Raw genomic sequence first — 21,956 nt, 5'->3', positions numbered from 1 at the left:
GGGTCATCAGTTCAGTTCAGTCGCTCAGTCGTGTCCGACTCTTTGTGACCCCATGAATCACAGCACGCCAGGCCTCCCTGTCCATCACCAACTCCCGGAGTTCACTCAGACTCACGTCCATCGAGTCAGTGATGCCATCCAGCCGTCTCATCCTCTGTCGTCCCCTTCTCCTCCTGCCCCCAATCCCTCCCAGCATCAGTCTTTTTCCAAGGAGTCAACTCTTCACTTGAGGTGGCCAGAGTACTGGAGTTTCAGCTTTAGCATCATTCCTTCCAAAGAAATCCCAGGGCTGATCTCCTTCAGAATGGACTGGTTGGATCTCCTTGCAGTCCAAGGGACTCTCAGGAGTCTTCTCCATCACCACAGTTCAAAAACATCAATTCTTTGGTGCTCAGTCTTCTTCACAGTCCAACTCTCACATCCATACATGACCACAGGAAAAACCATAGCCTTGACTAGACGGACCTTTGTTGGCACAGTAATGTCTCTGCTTTTCAATATGCTATCTAGGTTGGTCATAACTTTCCTTCCGAGGAGTAAGCATCTTTTAATTTCATGGCTACAGTCACCATCTGCAGTGATTTTGGAGCCCAGAAAAATAAAGTCTGACACTGTTGCCACTGTTTCCCCATCTATTTCCCATGAAGTGATGGGACCGGATGCCATGATCTTCGTTTTCTGAATGTTGAGCTTTAAGCCAACTTTTTCACTCTCCACTTTCACTTTCATCAAGAGGCTTTTGAGTTCCTCTTCACTTTCTGCCATAAGGGTGGTGTCATCTGTATATCTGAGGTTATTGATATTTCTCCCGGCAATCTTGATTCCAGCTTGTGTTTCTTCCAGTCCAGCGTTTCTCATGATGTACTCTGCATATAAGTTAAATAAGCAGGGTGACAGTATACAGCCTTGATATACTCCTTTTCCTATTTGGAACCAGTCTGTTGTTCCATGTCCAGTTCTAACTGTTGCTTCCTGACCTGCATACAGATTTCTCAAGAGGCAGATCAGGTGGTCTGGTGTTCCCATCTCTTTCAGAATTTTCCACAATTTATTGTGATCCACACAGTCAAAGGCTTTGGCATAGTCAATAAAGCAGAAATAGATGTTTTTCTGGAACTCTCTTGCTTGTTCCATTATCCAGCGGATGTTGGCAGTTTGATCTCTGGTTTCGGTAACCAGTGTTATTCCTAGTTTTTTAAGGAATCTACATAATGTTCTGTTCTCCATAATGTTTGTAGTGACTGTATCAATATACATTCCCACCAACAGTGTAAGAGGGTTCGTCTTTCTCCACACCCTCTCCAGCATTTATTGTTTGTAGATTTTTTTTCTCTTTCTTTTTTTGATAATGGCCATTCTGACTGGGTGTGAGGTGATAGCTCATTGTAGTTTTGATTTGCATTTCTCTAATGAGTGAGGTTGAGCATCTGTGAGGTTGAGCATCTTTTCATGTGTTTATTAGCCATCTGTATGTCTTCTTTGGAGAAATGTCTGTTTAGGTCTTTTGCCCACTTTTGGATTTGATTGTTTTTTCTGGTGTTGAGTTGTAAGAGCTGCTTGTATATTTTTGGAAATTAATCCTTTGTCAGTTGTTTCATTTGCTTTTATTTTCTCCTATTCTGAGGGTTGTCTGTTCGCCTTGTTTATAATTGCCTTTGCTGTGCAAAAGCTCTTAAGTTTAATTAGGTTCCACTTCTTTATTTTTGATTTTATTTCATTACACTAGGAGGTGGGTCATAGAGGATCTTGCTGTGATTTATGTCATGGAGTGTTCTGCCTATGTTTTCCTCTAAGACTTTTATGTAGTTTTGGCCTTACATTTAGGTCTTTAATCCATTTTGACTTTATCTTTGTGTATTGTGTTAGGAAGTGTTTTAATTTCATTCTTTTACACGTAGCTGTCCGGTTTTCCCAGCATTTCTTATTGAAGATACTGTCTTCTTCCCATTGTATATTCTTGCCTCCTTTGTCAAACATAAGGTGCCCATAGGTGTGTGGGTTTCTTGCTCGGCTTTCTGTCTTGTATCATTGGTCTATATTTCTGTTTTCATACTAGTACCATACTGTCTTGATGATTGTAGCTTTGTAATATAGTCTGAAGTCAGGAAGGTTGATTCCTCCAGCTCCATTCTTCTTTCTCAAGATCGCTTTGACTATATGGGGTCTTTTGTATTTTGTATTTACAAGTTGTGAAATTTTTGCTTCTAGTTCTGTGAAAAGTGACACTGGTAATTTGATAGGGATTGCATTGAATCTGTAGATTGCATTTGGTAGTATAGCCATTTTCACAATATTGATTCTTCCAACCCAGGAACATGGACTGTCTCTCCATCTCTTTATGTTGTCTTTGATTTCTTTAATCAGTGTCTTACAGTTTTCTGTATGCAGCTCTTTTGTCTCCTCAGGTAGATTTATTCCTAGGCATTTTATTCTTTTTGTTGCAGTAGTAAATGGGATTGAGTCCTTAATTTCTCTTTCTGATTTTTTGCTGTTAATGTGTAGGATGCAAGTGATTTCTGTGTACTGATATTGATTTCTGTGACTTTACTGTATTCACTGATTAGCTCTAGTAGTATCTTTAGGATTTTCTATGTATAATATCATGTCATCTGCAAACAGTGTGTTTTACTTTTTCTTTTCCAGTGTGAATTCCTTTTTTTCTTTTTCTTCTCTGATTGCCATAGCTAGGACCTCCAAAACTGTGTTAAATAATAGTGGCAGGAATGGGTACCCTTGTCTTGTTCCTGATCTCAGAAGGAATGCTTTCAGTTTTTCACCATTGAGAATAATGTTTGCTGTGGATTTATCATATATGGCCTTTATTATGTTGAGGTAAATTCCTTCTCTGCCCATTTTTTTAAAGAGTTTTTATCATAATGGATGCTGAATTTTGTTAAAAGCTTTTTCTGCATCTATTGATTATCATATGGTTTTTATCTTTCAGTTTGTTAATATGGTGTATCACATTGATTTGCTTATATTGAAGAATCCTTGCATTCCAGGGATAAACCAAACTTGATCATAGTGTAGAAGAAAGTCACCCAGTCGTGTCCGACTCTGCAACCCCATGGACTATACAGTCCATGGAATTCTCCAGGCCAGAATACTGGAGTAGGTAGCCTTTCCCTTCTCCAGCAGATCTTCCCAACCCAGGAATTGTACTGGGGTCTCCTGCATCGCAGGTGGATGCTTTACCAACTGAGCTATGAGGGAAGCCTGATCATAGTGTATGGTCTTTTTAATAACTTTCTGAATTTTGTATGCTAGTGTTTTATTGAGGATTTTTACATCTATGTTCATCAGTGATATTGACTTGGGTTTTCTTTTTTGTGTGTGATGTCTTTGTCTGATTTTGGTATCAGGTTGATGGTGGCCTTGTAGAATGAGTTGAAATTTCTTCTACAAGTTTTTGAAAGAGTTTCAGAAAAATAGGCATTAGCTCTTTAAATGTTTGATAGAATTCACCTGTGAGGCCATCTGGCCATGAGCTTTTGTTTTTTGGAAGATTTTTGATCACTGTTTTGATTTCAGTGCTTGTAATTGGCTTATTCATAATTTCTATTTCTTCCTGGTTCAGTCTTGGAAGGTTGAACTTTTCTGAAAATCTGTCCATTTCTTCCAGGTTGTCCATTTTATTGGCATATAGTTGTTTGTAATAGTCTCTCATGATCCTTTCAAAGAACTAGATTTTTATTTTGTTCATATTGTTTTCCTGTTGTCACAGGACAACAATTTCCTGTTCATCGATTTTTCCTTTTATCTTTATTATTTCCTGACTACTGCATGCCTTGAATTTGTTTTGCTCTTCTTCTACTAATTGATTAAGATGGAAGCTTATATTACTTGTCTGAGGATATTCATATTTCTATGAGCATTTTTATAGTAGCCATTTCAACATCTATGTGTGACAGTTTCAAAATCTGTGTCTGTTGATTTTCTTTTCCCATATGAGATTTTCACAGCTGTTTGTATGCTGAGGAATTTTGCATTGAACCTGGGCCGTTTAAAATATTGTGTTATGAGACACAGTATTTAGGTTTTGTGTAAATTCTGTGGAGGATGTTAATTCAGCAGGCAGGCAGCTTATTTGGGTTCATGCCAAAAGGTCTGACCGGCCTCCTATAGGTTGTAGTTTCAGTGTGAGTTCCATTTTCAAGGGCCTTGCAGTGCTGTTTGAAGATAACCTGTGTATATGCAACAAGTGGCCAGTATACAGTAAGACATGGGCCGTGGTCTTGCCAGTAGTTCAGATCCCCAGGGTGTTTATTCTGCTGTTTTAGGTATGATCTATGCATGTGCTGCCCAGGGATGAGCCCAGAAATTTATAAAAATAAGCATTGGATTGTTCTTCGAGTTCTTCCCTTTTTGTGATTTCTCTGATACTTTCTGGTTCCCCGGGGCTCCCCTTGGTGGTTCTCTGGCTGGAAAGTTGAGAGTTCAGTTACCCTGCTCTGTGCTTCCTATGACTGTGTTTGTGTTCAGTGCCAAGCAGCAGTAGGGCAGAGAAAGGAAAGTACCAGGGATTTCCCCGAGTCTTGTGGGATTATAGCTCCTCCTGTTGGAGCTCTGAGATTGCTTGGGGCTGACATATGAGAAAATGGAGAAAAGAACAGAATAAATGGGGAATTTTCTCTCCCTCTCTTGGAAAATTGAGAGTCTCTTTTCCTACTTCTTGAGCCCAAAGTAAATTGCTGCTCCTGGAGCTATTTTTTCGTGTGTTCTGGTTTCATCCTAACTTTATTTTTTATTTATTATTTTTAATACAAATTTATTTATTTTAATTGGAGGCTAATCACTTTACAATATTGTATTGGTTTTGCCATACATCAACATGAATCCACCACGGGTGTACACGTGTTCCCCATCCTGAACCCCCCTCCCACCTCGCTCCCCGTACCATCCCTCTGGGTCATCCCAGTGCACCAGCCCCGAGCATCCTGCATCGAACCTGGACTGGTGATTTGTTTCACATATGATATACATGTTTCAGTGCCATTCTCCCAAATCATCCCACTCTCGCCCTCTCCCACAGAGTCCAAAAGACAGTTCTATACATCTGTGTCTCTTTTGCTGTCTCGCATACAGAGTTTTCGTTACCATCTTTCTAAATTCCATATATATGCATTAGTATACTTACTGTATTGGTGTTTTTCTTTCTGGCTTACTTCACTCTGTATAATAGGCTTCAGTTTCATCATCCTAACTTTAAACTCTCTGCTAGTACAGTAAATTTCAAATTTTGTTCTTTCCTAGTTCACCTGTTATCATTTACTTTTCAGAGTTTTAAAATACTTATTCCATGCATTTTCTCCATGTTTTAATAGCTGCATTCAGTGGCAGAGACATATTGTCATCCTTACTTGGACCTGAAACTATGATACTGTTTTTCATATAATCAGAAAATATCAAGAATCAGCAATAAATCTAATAATACATGTAGAAGATTTCTGTGGGCAGAATTTAATAAGACTTTATTGAGAAACCTAAACAACAGGAGGTAGATACCATATGTATGGACTGGGAGAATCAGTACTGTAAAAGTATCGATTATTTCCAAGCTTATTTATAACTTTGATGTATTCCCAGCCAAAAATTTAAGAGGATTTGTGAGATGTGATGGAATGATTCTAAATTTGATGAAAATAGATAGGGCCGAGAATAGAAAAGTCTTTTTCTTAAGATGAGAGGACTTCTGCCAGCCCAAGATTTATAAAGTTGTAGTCATTAAGGTAGTGTGGTGTTGGTGGCCTAAAAATATACCAAAGTAACAAAACAGAGCACCAGAAACAGACTCACACATTCCTTGATGCTTTTTTTTTTTTTTTTTGGACCATGCTGTGTGACATGTGGGATCTTAGTTTCCCTATTGGGAATCAAACCTGTGCCCCCGTGCATTGGAAGCTCAGTCTTAACCAGTGGACCACCAGGGAATTCCCAATTGATGCTTGATTTATGTCAAAGATGACATTGTACAATAGTATAGAATGGTTGATTGTCTTAGTCAGTAGTACTGGGACATTTTCTTATTTATATAGGAAAAAAAAAAAAAGAAACTTGGCTTCTATGTCACCCCATACACAAAAGTGAACTCCAGGTAGGTTACAGATCTAGTTTGAAAGACAGAACAATAAAGCTTTTAGAAGGGTTTATTTTCTTTATTCATGACCTTCAGGCTTCAAAATATTTCTTAAACAGAACACTAAATATACCACATTGTATATAAATTTATTTTTTGATATGAACCAGGTTTCTCATTATTGAAGAAGGGAGCTAAAAATATGTAATGTAGGAAAGCTGGAATGAAACATGTGGTGGATATAATCTGATTAGAAGTGTCAGTGGGACCTCATATGTATATATGTATATCCATATATGTATATGTTATGTGTTTATAATGTGTAAATTTGTGTATGTATTTATATATATTTGGAGAGTGAGAGAGAGAGAGAGCAATGATGTATAGATATAGAGACATATAGATATGGTGGGAATGTATGTATGTCCTGGAAGTCATTGCTTCTAAACCTTTCAATGGAGAGTTGAAGATGTATGTTGGTGTCCACATACATACACACATGCGTTTATGAATGTAAGCATGTGCGCACACAGACATGTCTGTTTCCTAGTCGGTCAGCTGAGAGGGGCCTGGATGCAGTTGGTACTCCAGTAGCAGAAATGACTGGCATCAAGATCTTGGTTTTCAAATGCCATTTTCCACTAAAAGGAAACAGCATTGGAGAAACATCTGATTCTAGGTTGGACGATAAGCCTAGATGGAACCTGGAATCTCTTACGCCAGAAAGTAAGGAATTGTTCAAAGAATGGCGAGAATATGTGAAAAGAATGCAGGGCTAGCTTGAAGGATTCCTACTGGCCAAGTCTGGGACAACTGGAATATGAAAATAAGTGATGGTAGTAGATTATCACCCTTTGAATAAGGTAAGAATCCATGATCTTAAAGTGCAAAAATCATTAAGAAAACTCAAAGGGAAGGGATAAATTAGGAATTTGGAATTAACATATACACATTACTATATATGAAACAGGTAAATAGCAATTTCCTACTGTATAGCACAGGTAACTATATTCAATATCTTGTAATAAACTTTAGTGGAAAAGAATATGAAGAATATATGTATGTATAACAATCACTTTGCTGTACACCTAAAACTAACACAGTGTTGTAAATCAGCTACACTTTAACTGCGCTTCAATTAAAAAAAATAAGAGGACTTCCCTAGCGATTCAGTAAAGACTCCATGCTGTCACTGCCAAGTGCCTAGGTTCGATGCCTAGTCAGGGAACTAAAATCCAATAAGCTGCTTAGCCAAAAAAAGAAAACTCTTCCTTATAGAAGAAAGTCAACTAATAATGCAATGATGGAATTAGAAAATTACCATTAGACAGCCATCATATTTAATAGTAATAACTGACTAGGTAAGAATCATCAAAGGGATGCTTGCAGGAATATCTTCCTGCAAGATACTTATTAATTACAGAGGAAAATTAATACTTTTATAGAGGAGAAACTTTGCAGATACTGCCTTTATCAACTGATTGAAGTTAACATCACCGGAGATGGGACAGATAGATAAATGTGCTTCTTAGTAAAATGCTGTGAGACAGTGGCCACATTTCTGTGCTGTTTCTGCCCCAAATCCATAACTGGAATCTAATTATGAGGATCTGAAAATGTAGCCCATGAATTTGGAAAAGATAATTGCATCACATATGTTTAACAAAGGTTTAGTATCCAGAATATAAAAATACCTACAAATCAATAAGAAAAGAACCGAGAACTTTTTAGAAAGTAGATAAAAGTCTTGACCAGGTATTTCACAAAAAAGAGAAAATCTAGATGAATTACAAGCATACGAAAAGGGAATTTTCCTCCATAGTAATCAGAAATTCAAGTTGAAATCATGAAACACCATTGCAAACCTACCACATTTGCAAAAGATTAATTTGACGTGTCTGGTGATGGCCAGAATATCCAGAAATGGAAATTCTTATACTTCGATAGTGAGAATATTATTTCATGCAGCTACTTTGGAAAATGTTTTATCATTATATACCAAAATCTAAGATACATATACTCTATGATCTATCAGTTCCTCTTCTGTATATATATTCTAGAGAAAAACATTTAATATGCAGTATATTGCTACAAGTACTCTTGCCTGGAAAATCCCATGGATGGAGGAGCCTGGTAGGCTGCAGTCCATGGGGTCGCAAAGAGCTGGACACGACTGAGCGACTCTTTCACTTTTCACTTTCATGCATTGGAGAAGGAAATGGCAACCCACTCCAGTGTTCTTGCCTGGAGAATCCCAGGGACGGTGGCGCCTGGTGGGCTGCCGTCTATGGGGTCACACAGAGTCGGACACGAGTGAAGTGACTTAGCAGCATATTGCTACAAGAATGTTCAGAGCAGCATTCTGGTTTATTTGTTTTTTACAGCAGCATGGTTTTTAATATGCAAGCTGTTCAGGGACTTAGAATGGATGCATTGTGGTACATAAAAGGTAATATTAATAAGGTAATAGTAATAAGTAATGAAAGTGAATGAATCACAGCTACATGTATCATGTATCATGAATTTACCTCTGACCAGATATTCCTGAAAAGAGCAAGATAAAAGAATATATGCATTATGCTTTCATGTACACAAAGAGAACTGGCAAAACTAAACCAAATTATTTAGGCATGCATGCACAAGTAGAAAAACTACAGAGCAAAGCAAGGAAGTGGTTTCCCAAAAAAGTCAGGGTAATACTACTCTGCTTGCAGGAGAGAAGTGTACTTTTGAAGGGACATGTGGTCTTTTGGACTGCTGGAAATACTGTCTTTTTAAAGCGATGGTTACACACATGTTCATTTTAAGTTTATTTTTTGTGATGTCTGTTTTATGTAAACCTCTAAATTAAAAAAAAATTGGCTTAGTGGAGTTTTCTGAGTAAGTGAATATAGATGTATTTTGTTTTTTTGTCCATGATTTTAATGAGAATCTGAATCCTTCTTTGTAAATTAAGAAATATATAAACAAAAACTTATCCGCCTCTCCCTTTCCCTGGCAAAATGTAAACTTCATATGATAGAGAGACCCTGCCTGTTTTCTGTCGCGTTATGCCCTGAGTGCCTGGTCCACACTAACTGCTCAGTAGACATTTGTTGACTTGAATCCCCAACAGTCATCTTGCTGTAAATACTTGTTCAGAGTTAAATGGAACAAGTCAAGATACAAATTACCTAAGTAATGGGGAATTGTAAGAATATAGAAGAAGAGTAGAAGACTGACTGAATGAAAACTGTTGCCTGCCTTATCAGTAAACAAAGGATGTCGCAGCTTGGAACACAGGGCAGAGATGACTGGGTTGCCTGCAGCCAGTCCTCAGCCACTGCAGCCACCCCCAAAGGTGAACCGCCAGGGGACTCAGGATGGGAAAGAAGGGGACACTGGTCCTAGGTAGCTAAGGTGCATATCAAGCTATGCTTTCAGTGAGCCCCCTCTTTCATTTTCCTGTACATAGAAAAATGCTCAATTCATTAACTTGGTAATGTCTGGTTTTCTTCAGTTAACAGTGATCTTTTAATGTTCTGACTACCTGGTCTTTGTTGCAAAACTCCTATGTATCCTAATTTCTCCCTTACTACTTCAGAGTAGTCCCTCAGAGCTCTCTGAGAGGCTGCCTCCCAGCCTTGAGGTCCTCAGAAAGTCCATCAAATAAAATACAATTCTGAATTTTTAGGTTGTGTATTTTGTTTTTTTTCAGTCAACAAGAAAACTCTTTCAAGAAGCTTGTAACACAAGGCGTACATGGTACAGCTCAGCCTCGGAAATCAGGAAGCTGGTCATCTCTGGAGCTTGGTTCCGTTGTCTCTGTTGGGCTCTGTGGCTCTCATAATATCTCAGTCTCGCTCTCTGTTGGATCCATTAAACCTGGCTTATATGAGGATCCCAGGGACTGCCCTGGTGTTTGTGTACAAAAGTCCTGTTGGGTTTACTGCCTATTACTGCCTGCTACATTTCTTAGTATTTCCTTGAATATCTGGAAATTGGAATCTGACTCAGGTCACCTTTTTAAACCAGGCCACATCATGGATTGCCTGCTAGAATATAATTTTTAGTATTAAATTCTTGGTCTTCAGAATCAGTGTCAAACCCTGGTTGGTCCAAGCAGTTGTATGCAGTGAGTGTCTGTCATGGCTGCCCTCTCAGAAGGACTGTGGGTGGGGCAATTTTGCTTTGAAAGGTCTGTGAGTATGGTAGACAACACACTTGACATGATAAAGCATAATTTTTCTATTATGGGATGTTTAGGTTTCCATTTAAAATTTTTTTGTGTGTGAAATTCTTTATTGGAATGTAATTGCTTTACAGTGTTGTTAGTTTCTGATGCACAGCAACGTGAATCAGCTATATGGATGCATATGTCCCCTCCCTCCTGAGCCTCCTTCCCACCTCTCCATCCCCCCATCCCACCCGACTCCTGTAGGTCATCACAGAGCCCATTTTTTTTTTTTTTGACTTTAAATAATACTGCAGTAAACATCTTGGTACTAGTTGTAATGTTTGTTTGCATGTCTGAATGTCTTTCAGGATAGAGTCCTAGAAATAGAATCAAAGTACTTAAATCTCTTTAGAGTCTCTTAATTCATATTACCAAATTGTTTTCCAGAAAAGTCACATGTTTTTATACTGCAGTGATGTATGAGAGTTGAGTGGTGCACCATATTCTTGATCATTGGTTTTTGCCGTTTATTCTTCGAAGGTGAAAAAAGTACACTTGGCTATTTAGTGCTCCAAAGCCTTTCTCCAGATACATACAGGTTCCAAGGGATCACAGATGACTACTTTAGTAACTGTATCTCTGTTATGCATTTTTTTTGCTAGCTTTCTATCCTAGCATGTCCTTATTGCTACTGCTGCAATATCTTGGACAAGTCCACATTTTCCTTGAAGCCCTGCTCTGCATGTCCCCAGTCTTTGTACCAGTTGAGGTTCCACTCAGGGCAAGGGACAGAGGAACTGAAGTAAAAGCAAGGTTTATTTCTGTATACACATTGAATCATCAAGGAGGGCAACTGAGCTTCAGGGTGATTTGAACTAAAAAACTGGTAAGATCAAACTGCCCCTTCTTAGATAGTTTGGATACATGTTTTCTTATGAGTTCTTTCTTATTTCTTGATATCTCATCCATTTGCTTCTCAAACTGGTGATTTCAATTTCACAGTGCACATGGGTCTTAATGGCTGCCTTATCCCTGAATATGTATGACTTTTCACATCAATTCTTGTTGATTCTGGTTTCTTTGGCTTAAATTCCTCAGACTAGACTTTGGCATAGCTCATCCTTTCCATCTGTTAGCCACTGGTCATTATTCTGGACCCATCCTTGTCTCCTGTCAGCTTTGAGTAGGGGAAAGAGTCATAAGGTATAAAATATTTAGGGTTCTGTGTAAAATAGTGTACACTGGATTACGTGATCTTTTTATCAAGATATTTGGAAGCACATTTGTGTACACTTAACAGAACCACAGTTTAAAGGTGAAAGGAGTCTCAGAAGTGATCTAGTCACAGTCTTTTATTTGGCTGATTGAGGAACCATGTACAGAGAGACTATGATTTTTCCATTGTTACAGTCAGTGTTAGCACCCCTAGGTTCTCAGGAATGTACTCTTTCCATCATATTGTAGGATTGGAAGTTTAATTACAATTTAATAGTTTAATCATATTAGCTGGGAAATATTTTTATGAATACTATCAGGACTGTCTCCCTCAGAATATCAACATTTAAGTTAAATGATTTTCTGGAAATCCCCAGTAGTTACAAAATAATTGAAAGTTGTCATAAACATTACATATTAATATTGCTATATAATATACTTAACCTTAAAATTCTTTCACATGGAAAACATATTAAGAACAAATTAAGAAGCAAGATATTGGATACTTATTTTCTCTATTTCTAATAATTTAATGTCCAAAAAGTTCATTCTATTTCTTTAGATGTAGAAGTTTTAAAAAGTAGTATTTTACTTCAGTATTCTCTATGAGGCAAATAGATGGAGAAACAGTGGAAACGGTGGCAGAGTTTATTTTTTTGGGCTCCAAAATCACTGCAGATGGTGACTGCAGCCATGAAATTAAAAGACACTTACTCCTTGGAAGAAAAGTTATGACCAACCTAGACAGCATATTAAAAAGCAGAGACATTATTTTGCCAACAAAGGTCCATCTAGTCAAAGCTATGGTTTTTCCAGTAGTCATGTATGGATGTGAGAGTTGGATTATAAAGAAAGCTGAGCTTCAAAGAATTGATGCTTTTGAACTATGTTGTTGGAGAAGACTCTTGAGAGTCAATTGGACAGCAAGGAGATCCAACCAGTCCATCCTAAAGGAAATCAGTCCTGAATATTCATTGGAAGGACTAATGTTGAAGCTGAAACTCCAATACTTTGGCCACCTGATGCAAAGAGCTGACTCATTGGAAAAGACCCTGATGCTGGGAAAGACTGAAAGCAGGAGGAGAAGGGGAGGACAGAGGATGAGATGGTTGGATGACATCACCAACTCAGTGGACATGAGTTTGGGTAAACTAGAGTTGGTGATGAACAGGGAGGCCTGGCGTGCTGCAGTCCATGGGGTTGCAAAGAGTCGGATACGACGGAGCAACTGAACTGAACTGATGAGGCAAATTACTTTTAAGCTTTAGAGTACAGATTTGATGAGGTTGAAAGGTAATTCTCAGTTTTTATACATGCTGGCCAGTCCATAGGGCTTATTGTTACCAGTGTATAAATAAAAGTGCAGTAAAATCCAAATTTATATGCCACTGTGTGTGCCTTGTGACTTAAAATTTTGCCTTGTGACTTAAAATTTTGATTAAATTGTGTGAACTTCCATTTCCTTATAGCAAAGTGGGGTTAATAACTAACTTGTAGATTTACTGCAGTCTTGAAAGAAAGACTAGGAATATGGAATGCCTAGTACAGTACTTGTTACCCAGCAGGCTTTCAATAAATGGCAGATTTTTCTTGTATTTATTTTTCTAGCTTTAAATATGGGTGCCCTGTATTTATATGAATCAAAACTCTAAGGAGAGGTGGTAGTCTAACAGTAACACTGTGGAGTTTTCTTGTTAAATTAGACTATAACACTTTATTAGTGAAACCTTTCAACATGCTTAGTGCCTCTTGATTGATCAGTGCTATTCTTTTTAAAATATAGACCCATCTGTCAGCAGTTGTCAGTGATCTTAAACTTTGACCCTGTAACTACCAGGATGTTAAAACATCCAGCTACTCCATAGAAAATGCCAGTTTAATATACTTGTACTCTGTTTTCTTTTAGTAAAGGTCATGTTTGTGTAAGATTTTAAAGAAAATTGGGAATTCCCTGCTGGTCCAGTGGTTAGTACTCAGTGCTTTCACTGCTGAGGGCCTGGGTTCATCCAACCCTGGTCAGGCAGCTAAGATCCCATTCCTTTACAGTTTAATTTAGCTAAGACTAAAGGGAAATCTGAGAAATTAGAACTGTGTTTGAGTTATGAATATTAGTTATTTGCATTTTTAAAAATAATATAGTCACAGCGATGAGCATCTGTAAAACTAAGGTTAGAGCAGACTCTGTTATGCCTATTCAGATACACTTAATCATTGTTGAGAAGGACACTGAACCCACTAGAGGAAGCAGCAGTATATTATGATCATGATGGTGTGTTAAATCAGAGAATTTTATGGCATTAGAAAATGAGACATTTTTTTCATGTGTAACATTTTAATAAAGTAGAGAGTTGCTTTGTTTTTCAGCCTCAACTAATTGACAGGACTCCTAATGAAATTTTGGGTATCACAACTAAAAACATAGAATCTTGGTAATAACAAATACACAAGTTTTTAGCTTCCATGTAATAATTTTGGGGAATATAACACTTTGTCTAAGGAAGAGATTCTTTAAGACAAAGGAGATTTATGGTCCCTGGGAAAATCAGCACATTCACTTGACTTTAAATATTATTTGCAGGATTTCAGAGACCTCTCCAGATCAACTATGACTCACACACAGTAGACTCAGGTTGAAAACTTGGAAAGTTAGTTTCAGTGCTCAAAGAGGAGACTGCTTTTCTCTTTCCTCATGGGATGGATTTGGTCTCCAAAAGTAAGGTTAAAAGAAGTGAGGATTGATATTTTTAGAGCACGTCGTTGCCTTAAGAACTTGGGCTATACAATTATCTCTTAGTTATAGTAGTTATTCTTTATCATCATAAGGACAGTTCAGTCCTCCCATAAAAGAAACTCCTTCCATGAATAGAAGGAAAAGATGCTTTTTAAGACTCTTCCTCTTTTCTTGGACTTCATCTTTGTGTTTGGACAAATCATATCCTTGACTTAAGGATAAAATATTTTATAGGTCATACTGTTATACGTACTGGTATATGGTACTACGGCAGAGGAATGGTTCTCCCAGGAACCCAAGGGAAGATGAACTTAGTTAAGCGATTCCATTTTAGTGCCCATTTTCCTGCTTCCCTATAATGATCCTGTGACCTCTGTACCACATGTGGAGTAGCTAGTTCAGAAAGATTTATTTACCTAGTACAAAGGAGCCCACATCCTGTACTCTCTGGAGTTGGGTTAGTATTTACTTGTAGTCCCAGTGAGCACTTGCTTTTCTTCCTGCACTATAAATTCTTCCTCTGGTAAAACTGAATTCTGATAAAGAAGAATGGAAAAAATTGCATTTGACCTAAAATTGAAAGAATGGAAATCTCTTGAGTAATTATAGGTTTTGTAGAAACCTTCTTAGTTGCTGGTCTGAGCTAGGTGCTATGGGAAATTATACTTGGGATTGCAATCCCTTGTGGCTCAGCTGGTAAAGAATCTGCCCGCAATGCGGGAGACCTGGGTTCAATCCCTGGATTGGGAAGATTCCCTGGAGAAGGGAAAGGCTACCTACTCCGGTATTCTGGACTGGAGAATTCTATACAGTCCATGGGGTTCGACTGAGCAACTTTCACTTTTCACAAAGATGTACATAGGCCTTTAAGACATCTTAATGGAAGAGAGTTGGGGTGATGCAGTGGAAAGAGAAGGAGCTTTATTATGACGCAAATGAATCCTCACTCTGTGAACTTGGGAGAGTCACTTATCCTTTCCGGGCCTTGGTTTCTCCATCTTTGAAAGGAGACCTGTGAAGATATAATGTTCATATGAGCCCCTAGCAGACTGCCTAATCATAGAGGGTATTCAATAAATGGTAAATAATTAAGGAAGGCTTTGATAGATTCCCTTATGGTGGGTCTTCTAAATCCATGATGCTATTACATCAGAAGATGAGCCAAAATATCTCTTTCTTTGTATAGCTACCATCATAAACTTGGCCAAATTATTTGTTTATATCAACTGTCTGAACTCCGTATTCTTTAACCAAATTTCCAGGTACATAGACATCTGGACCCAGAAATGTGGAGTAGCTAGTTTATGTTTGGCCAAGTCAGAGAGATTTATTTACCTAGTACAAAGGAGCCCACATCCTGTACTCTCTGGAGTTGTGTTAGTATAGGATGATTTTGAATCATTTATTTGTTATACAGGTATCTGTATCTATTGAGGGCTGCTTATGTGCTGGGTGCTGGGACTACCGTGGTAAGCAAGAAGCTGATCCTTGCTCTGATGGACCTTTCAGTATAGTAGCAACCAGATAAACACACATGTATATAAAATCTTGTGAGCCTTCATGTAATTAGAATGCATGTAATTCAGTAGTGACTGATATGAGTCCTCTGTCCTTGCATACTTGGGGATTATGTGTACTTTAGACTCTTTGGAGAAAGGTAAAGAATTATAGTATTCAGCTTCTGCACTTTTCCACCTCTTTGTCTGCAGTAGTTCATGGGTTCCATTTTAGCCATGACCATGGATATTATATAAAATAGTAGGCACTACCTAGGTGTGGTTCCACAGTTCTGTTATGATGGTTAATTACTAGTTTGATAAAGGATTTGACTGTTTTAGACGAGTAGTCCCTAAACTTTTGGTGATGGTATAGTATTCTACTCTATGGATATTAATTAATTTAACCACTTCTCTACTGATGATGATGTTGTTCACTCACCCAGTCATGTCCATCTCTTTGCAATGCAATGGATTGCAGCACGCTAGTCTTCCCTGTCCTTCACCATCTCCTGGAGTTTGCTCAAATTCAACTCATGTACATTGCCTCAGTGATGTTGTCCAGCCATCTCATCCTCTGATGCCCTCAGTCGTCTTCTCTGTCTGCCCTCAGTCTTTCCTAGAATTAGGGACTTTTCCAATGAGTCAGCTGTTCACATCAAATGACCAAAATACTGGTTCCTACTGATAGGTGGTATGATTATTCTCAGTTTTTGCTGCTTTAAATAATGAAGCAGTGAATATCCTTCTCTATATATTTTGGCAAACTTTGTAAGTATGCTTATAGTAGAATAAGGACTTGTCTAATCAAAGAGTATGTTGTATGTAATTTTGATAGATATTGCTAAATTCTTTTACCCATGAAGATTCTCATTTAGTAAGTCTTAGGTGGGACCAAGCAATTTGTATGTTTAACAAGTTCCCTAGGTGGTTTTGATGCAGCCAGGTTTGAGAACTATTGCAGTTCAGAAAGATGGCAAGATTCTTGACTGCTGAGGAGCATGGTACATGTCCTGTAGTAAAGGTCAGGCAGTTATGGCCATCTAGGGAGAAGTAAAAATCCTCTTCAGTGACTGAGCAGCAGGAGCCCAGGTCCGGAGCAGCAGTTGCTGGGGATGGCCCATCTTCCAGAGAAGACTTATCTGAACTATTTCAGGTCTCTTTGATATGTCATATAGGGGAAAAGAACATAAGAATTATTTGAATATCTTCCACTTACTGTATAATTTTGGGAAAATAAATGAACTTGAATGTTTATTTATATAATGATAATCTCTTCCTCTCAGGTTTGTTGCAAAGGTGAAAGAGGGAGTGACCTAATGTTTATTGAATGCCTTTTGTCTTCTGGGAGTAACTTAACACATCTCTCTCTGTTGTGGCAGTTCATCCTTTAATTGTGATTGGTGATTCACTAGGTGATCTCCCCATTAGACTCCCTGGGACCACATCTTGGGTTTTTGTATTCCCAGTTGCTAGCCCAAACTTGGGACATCATGCACTGTTTTGTTTCTTTAATGAGTGATGTGTGCTAAGCACTGTAGGTAGAGTTTCTACTTTAATTCTATTATCCTGTGAGGTAAGTACTGTTTCCTCTCCACAAGGAAGAGCTCAGAGAACTTTGGTAACTTGCTTAAGATCAAGTAGTACTGCAGAACAAACACTGAAAACCCTGCTTATGGTGATTCCAGTCTCTGTCAGGTTTTGCTCTTACCATCAATCTGCTTTGCTGAGGTAATGCTATAAAGCACTTTGGAAATTGTGAAATGTTTAAGGGTAAGATTATTTTTGTTATTTTAATAATGTAAGTGTAAAGACTTTTCTGCCTGTACTATTACCAATCAGTTTAGCTTTCTCGAATATATAGTGTAGCAAATCTGCCTTGTCTGGGAGAGTATAAGTAGTTATTTCCTCCTGTGAGTGATTTTTTTCCCCCATATTTCCTATGCTTAAAATTCTGTTTTTGTTTTTCCATTTGGGAAACTTTTTGGTACACATAAACACAGGAGTTGAAGATATTTGGTAACATTGGAAGTTTTGGTAACAGGTAGAAATAGTGTCTGTCTTTCTCGTCTTTACCTTCAGTTCCCTTTTTCATTAACAGCCGTATGTGGACCTCACTGGCTTAGATGTTAACAGACGTCAGCCCTGGCTACTGGATATCTGTATTTTGCAGGATGTGACCATATTGCTTAAGGCTGTAGAAATAGTGGGGCAGGGGAAACACCTCATAAACCTTATATTTATGGTGCTTTTTAATTTGAGAATTATCTTGTTAGGTGTTTTGAATATTTACTTGTAAGTTGAGTTTGGAACAACAACAACAAAATGTCCCCATCCTCTGCTCTTTGTGTCATCATAAAATTCACAAAGTTGCAAAACAGGAATAGCATACATCAAGAAGTGTGGCAATAGGAAGAAATAACGTGGTTTTGCTCAGTATAGTTCTGTTGAACAAGGGAATTTTCCAGGAACTTGACTTTGTGTTTTTTTTCCCATAGCAAATATTTGTCACATTTTATATACTGGTTTGTTTTTTATTTTCTTTAAATGTGTGTGTGTGTAGCCACTTTGAGTTGGTCTCCTCCCCGTCTGTGTGTCTCTCTCTCTCTCTTTATCTATTGTGCTTGAGGGGAGGGGGCAGGCAGGCTTCATCATGGATTTATTTACGCAGTTGAGTTTGGTTAGTGTTTGCCTGTAGTACATGTAATTCTGCCTCGGGGGTTCATGTCTATTTAACTAGATCTTTAAGCCATGTGGAATTGTATTGGAAAATGCATCTGATTTCTATCTTGATCTTCCTGAAGCCTGGTTTGAACCCTGGGAACACAACTGCAGCCTTCAATGCCTTATTACTCTCAGATGAAGGTTTTATTTTTCAAGGTCTCATCTCATCTCTGAGATGAGCATCAGAGAGAAATTCCAAACAAAAGGATTAATGAGGTATGGAGGCTGTAATGTTTAAGACCTGGAAGAACCTTTTTTCCTGTTAGTTAGCAGTTATTGAATGATAATGTATGGTGTGTCATGCATTTGGTGTGACTTTTAATGTTCTGATTTGGAAATTGGTATTTTTAATATTACGTTAACTATATTTGTAAGCTATGTCATAGTATCCTTTGCAATAGCAACAAAAACTAAGATAAACTAATAATAATTCACAAGTTACATATTTTACATAATATAAAACTTTTCTTTTTAGGCGTATGGATCAGGCTGTGATATTGTTATTTTGGCAAGTGACTTTGAATGTGTGCAGATCATCCCTGGTGCTAAGCATGGAAACATCCAAGTCAGCTGTGTGGAGTGTTCTAACCAACATGGAAGAGTAAGGGATTTATTTACTTTATTAAATATCATCTTTTAATATATTTAACTATCTCAGAGAATATTCTTATGCTTCTGTACAAGGCTTGCCTACAATTTCTAATTATGTAGTATACCTTGCTTAGATGGCTGTTAGTAGGAAAGGGTAATGATAGGTTGTATACAAATTACGAAAAACTGTTAAGCTGATAAGTGATAATTGTTCTTCCTGTATATACTGTCTTAAAAGATCTGCAGGCTTCACATTCCTGTACCTATTGATATTCTTCCAGTTGATAATTCTGGCAGCTATTATGCCAGTAGCAGGAAAGTAAACCTTTATCTTCTATACCTAGCATACCTTATCTCTCTCAAATTACAATAATGTCAGATTTTTATCAAGAAATGTAGCAAGTTGTTAACATCTAGTATAATATTTGTCATATAACTGATGCTTTGTCAAGTTTCTGTTAATTAATGAAACTCTTTGTTGTTTGAAGAATATTAAAGCTCATTCATTCAGATGTCGAACAGAGAATTTATTTTAAAATTATTCAGATTTCATCATTTGTTGCTGTCCCCCCAAATTTCAAACATGATATACATCAAATTTTGATTATATGTGAAGTAAATATAGCATTTTTGCTGTATATTCTAGCAGTTCTTTAAGGCCAGTATTGTGTAGCAGAGTTAAATGTTTCTATGAGAATATAAGAATGATATTTTTCCTGTAATAGTTTTAGTGTTCTAGAAATTTGTATTTACTGAGTAATAACAAATTTTATCAAATATATATTTAATCAGAATATTTATGGTGCTACATAGTAATGCAAATTTATGCCAAACAATAAATTACAGTTATTATACCATTTCTACCCCTGCTGACCTGCTGGGTACCCACATTGTCCTACCTTCCTGTTTGTATCAAGCTTTAATATTTGTATGAAAAATATGACAGTCCAGTAAAAAAAACAAAAACTGACATAGTATAAAACACTGAATTTCCTGGTGTTTTCTGACACTTGTTTCTTGCTTTTATGATTTTTTTCCCCCATTTGTTCTCCTTAAGTATTGTGTACTTTTTAGAAAACACTCAGTGTCAGATTTCTCATTAATTTTTCATTGCTTATCTCCCTATGCCAAGTGTGGTAGCTTTAAACCTGCCTAGAGCTGTTATGATAGTTGTCAGAGATGCATTTTAAAAAGTTATTTATGTGCTGGTGATAATAAGAATAAGCAGATTCTCTGGGAGCAAAGTTTTTTTTTTTTTTTTCATATAGAAGACCTTGGTTTTCATAACTGTGTTTTTACTTTTTCTAACCTGGTTGGAGGTAAAGAAGACCAAGTTGGGACATCCCTGATTCATTGTCTTTTATTGCCATCTTTTAAAATTTTCTTTATCCCCAGTCCTTGTGATGGTTACTCTCAGTTTAGGACTTTGTATTAAGCCATGATAATCATTTGTTCATTCATTCATCTACATGTTGAATGTGATCATTCATAACACTTCCACCTGAGTGTTACCTTAGCCAGGCATTTTAAGTAGCTCTCCTCCTACCATTGTGGAGGGAAAGCTTTTTCTTGAAAAGAGTGTTAGATATTAAATAACAATTAAAATAACTTTTTTTTTTTTTTTTTTTGCATTAGAGTGCCCTGAAATCAGAGTGGATGTTTTTGGTTGACCTTAAAAACCAATGCCTAATTTAGCTTTATAGGTTAACTCATAGACCCATGATAGGTGTGAGAAGAGAGGGTTTTTGGTCTTTCCCCTGCAATTGGTTCTCTCTTGCCAACAGGAGGATAGATTGGGAACTGGCTTTCAAGGAATTACTAGAGAACAGGCACTGATAGCTCCTAGGGAAAGAGGAATTTGTGGGTCTTCTTAGGTGTGTGACCTGGAACAAAGTCCTCTGGGCTCCCAGACCCTTGGCTTAAGTTCATTGGAGATGTCCACATCAGTTGTTTATCCTTTAGTTGCAGAATGTCTCTCTGGTTTCTCCCTAGTCCATTTTTTTCTATTCCTTCTTCTCCATGGTGTTCCCAATTGGTAATTTTTTTTGTTTGATGGTATAGTTCATGTCATTTTTTTGATATATTTTTAATACCTGTTGCTCTTTGATGTCTTTTTCTACTTCTCATGGTTTTAATAGTATTTTCACTGGACTGTAAGGTTTCTGACAGATGTACCATTGAAATGTATCTTTGTTAGTAAAATTTATTTCTGTATTTGAAAATGAAATTTTTATAGGAAAAGATGATTTCTTTGAATAGGTCAGCCTTATATTTGATATGTGAAATAAAGCCTGTTGAATTTTTGAACAGAGAAGAGATTCTTAAGTCCAGGACTTTTCCAGTTATATTTATCGAAAAGAATAAACCATGAATACTGTATTCGGATTGCATGCAGTCAGTTTACACATTATTGTAAAAAGGAAGTTATTTTTGTTTTCTTTTTCCCTTAAATATTAATGCTTTGTTTATTCTCTTTTAGATTGCAGCTTCATATGGTAATGCTGTTTGTATTTTTGAGCCCTTGGGCATAAATTCTCATAAGAGAAATTGTGTAAGTATTAAATGGTAGTAGAAAAGTTTTATAATTGAGTTTGGAATCCAGTTGACAGCAGTAAAGAGCTCCTTAGGAGCAGGTGCTGAAGGTGGGCTGGAATATCAGTGTGAAGTTGGTCTGGTGATTTATGGTAAAATCTTTTACATTCACTGGGAATATATTCCTAGGCCTTTTAGAAACTCAGTTTTCTAGAATATTCCTAATTGAGATTGCCTTGTTAATTGGAATCTACCCTAGTTGAACTCTTATTTATTATTTCTTATCTAGATGACTAGTCTCTTGTCTAATATCTATACCCCTTGCCTCTTCTCTTAGCAGAGTAGATCGTGTCACTTTTCTGCTAGAAACTCTTTTATGGCTTCATATTTCTCACATTTAAAGCCCAAAATTCTTAGAACGGACCACAGTCCTTC

General features: G+C 37.3%; 1 protein-coding gene across 11 annotated transcripts in view; it reads left to right on the top strand.

Annotated features, from left to right (window-relative positions):
- Positions 1–21,956, top strand: part of DMXL2 (Dmx like 2) — a 179,341-nt gene that overhangs the window by 17,091 nt on the left and 140,294 nt on the right. For 9 of the 11 annotated variants that reach the window (XM_006050776.3, XM_006050775.3, XM_044925011.1 and 6 more), the window contains exons 2-3: positions 18,874–18,999; positions 21,469–21,540. In XM_006050776.3, the coding sequence (XP_006050838.3) occupies positions 18,874–18,999; positions 21,469–21,540 (198 nt within the window). Of the gene's footprint in view, positions 1–18,201; positions 18,615–18,873; positions 19,000–21,468; positions 21,541–21,956 lie in introns of those variants that run through there. The other 2 variants (XM_044925010.1, XM_025295585.2) reach the window with 2 other exon arrangements.

The sequence above is a fragment of the Bubalus bubalis genome, chromosome 11 (genome assembly GCF_019923935.1).
Source record: "Bubalus bubalis isolate 160015118507 breed Murrah chromosome 11, NDDB_SH_1, whole genome shotgun sequence".
Taxonomy (NCBI): Eukaryota; Metazoa; Chordata; class Mammalia; order Artiodactyla; family Bovidae; genus Bubalus; species Bubalus bubalis.
This window is presented reverse-complemented; position numbering and strand designations above follow the sequence as displayed.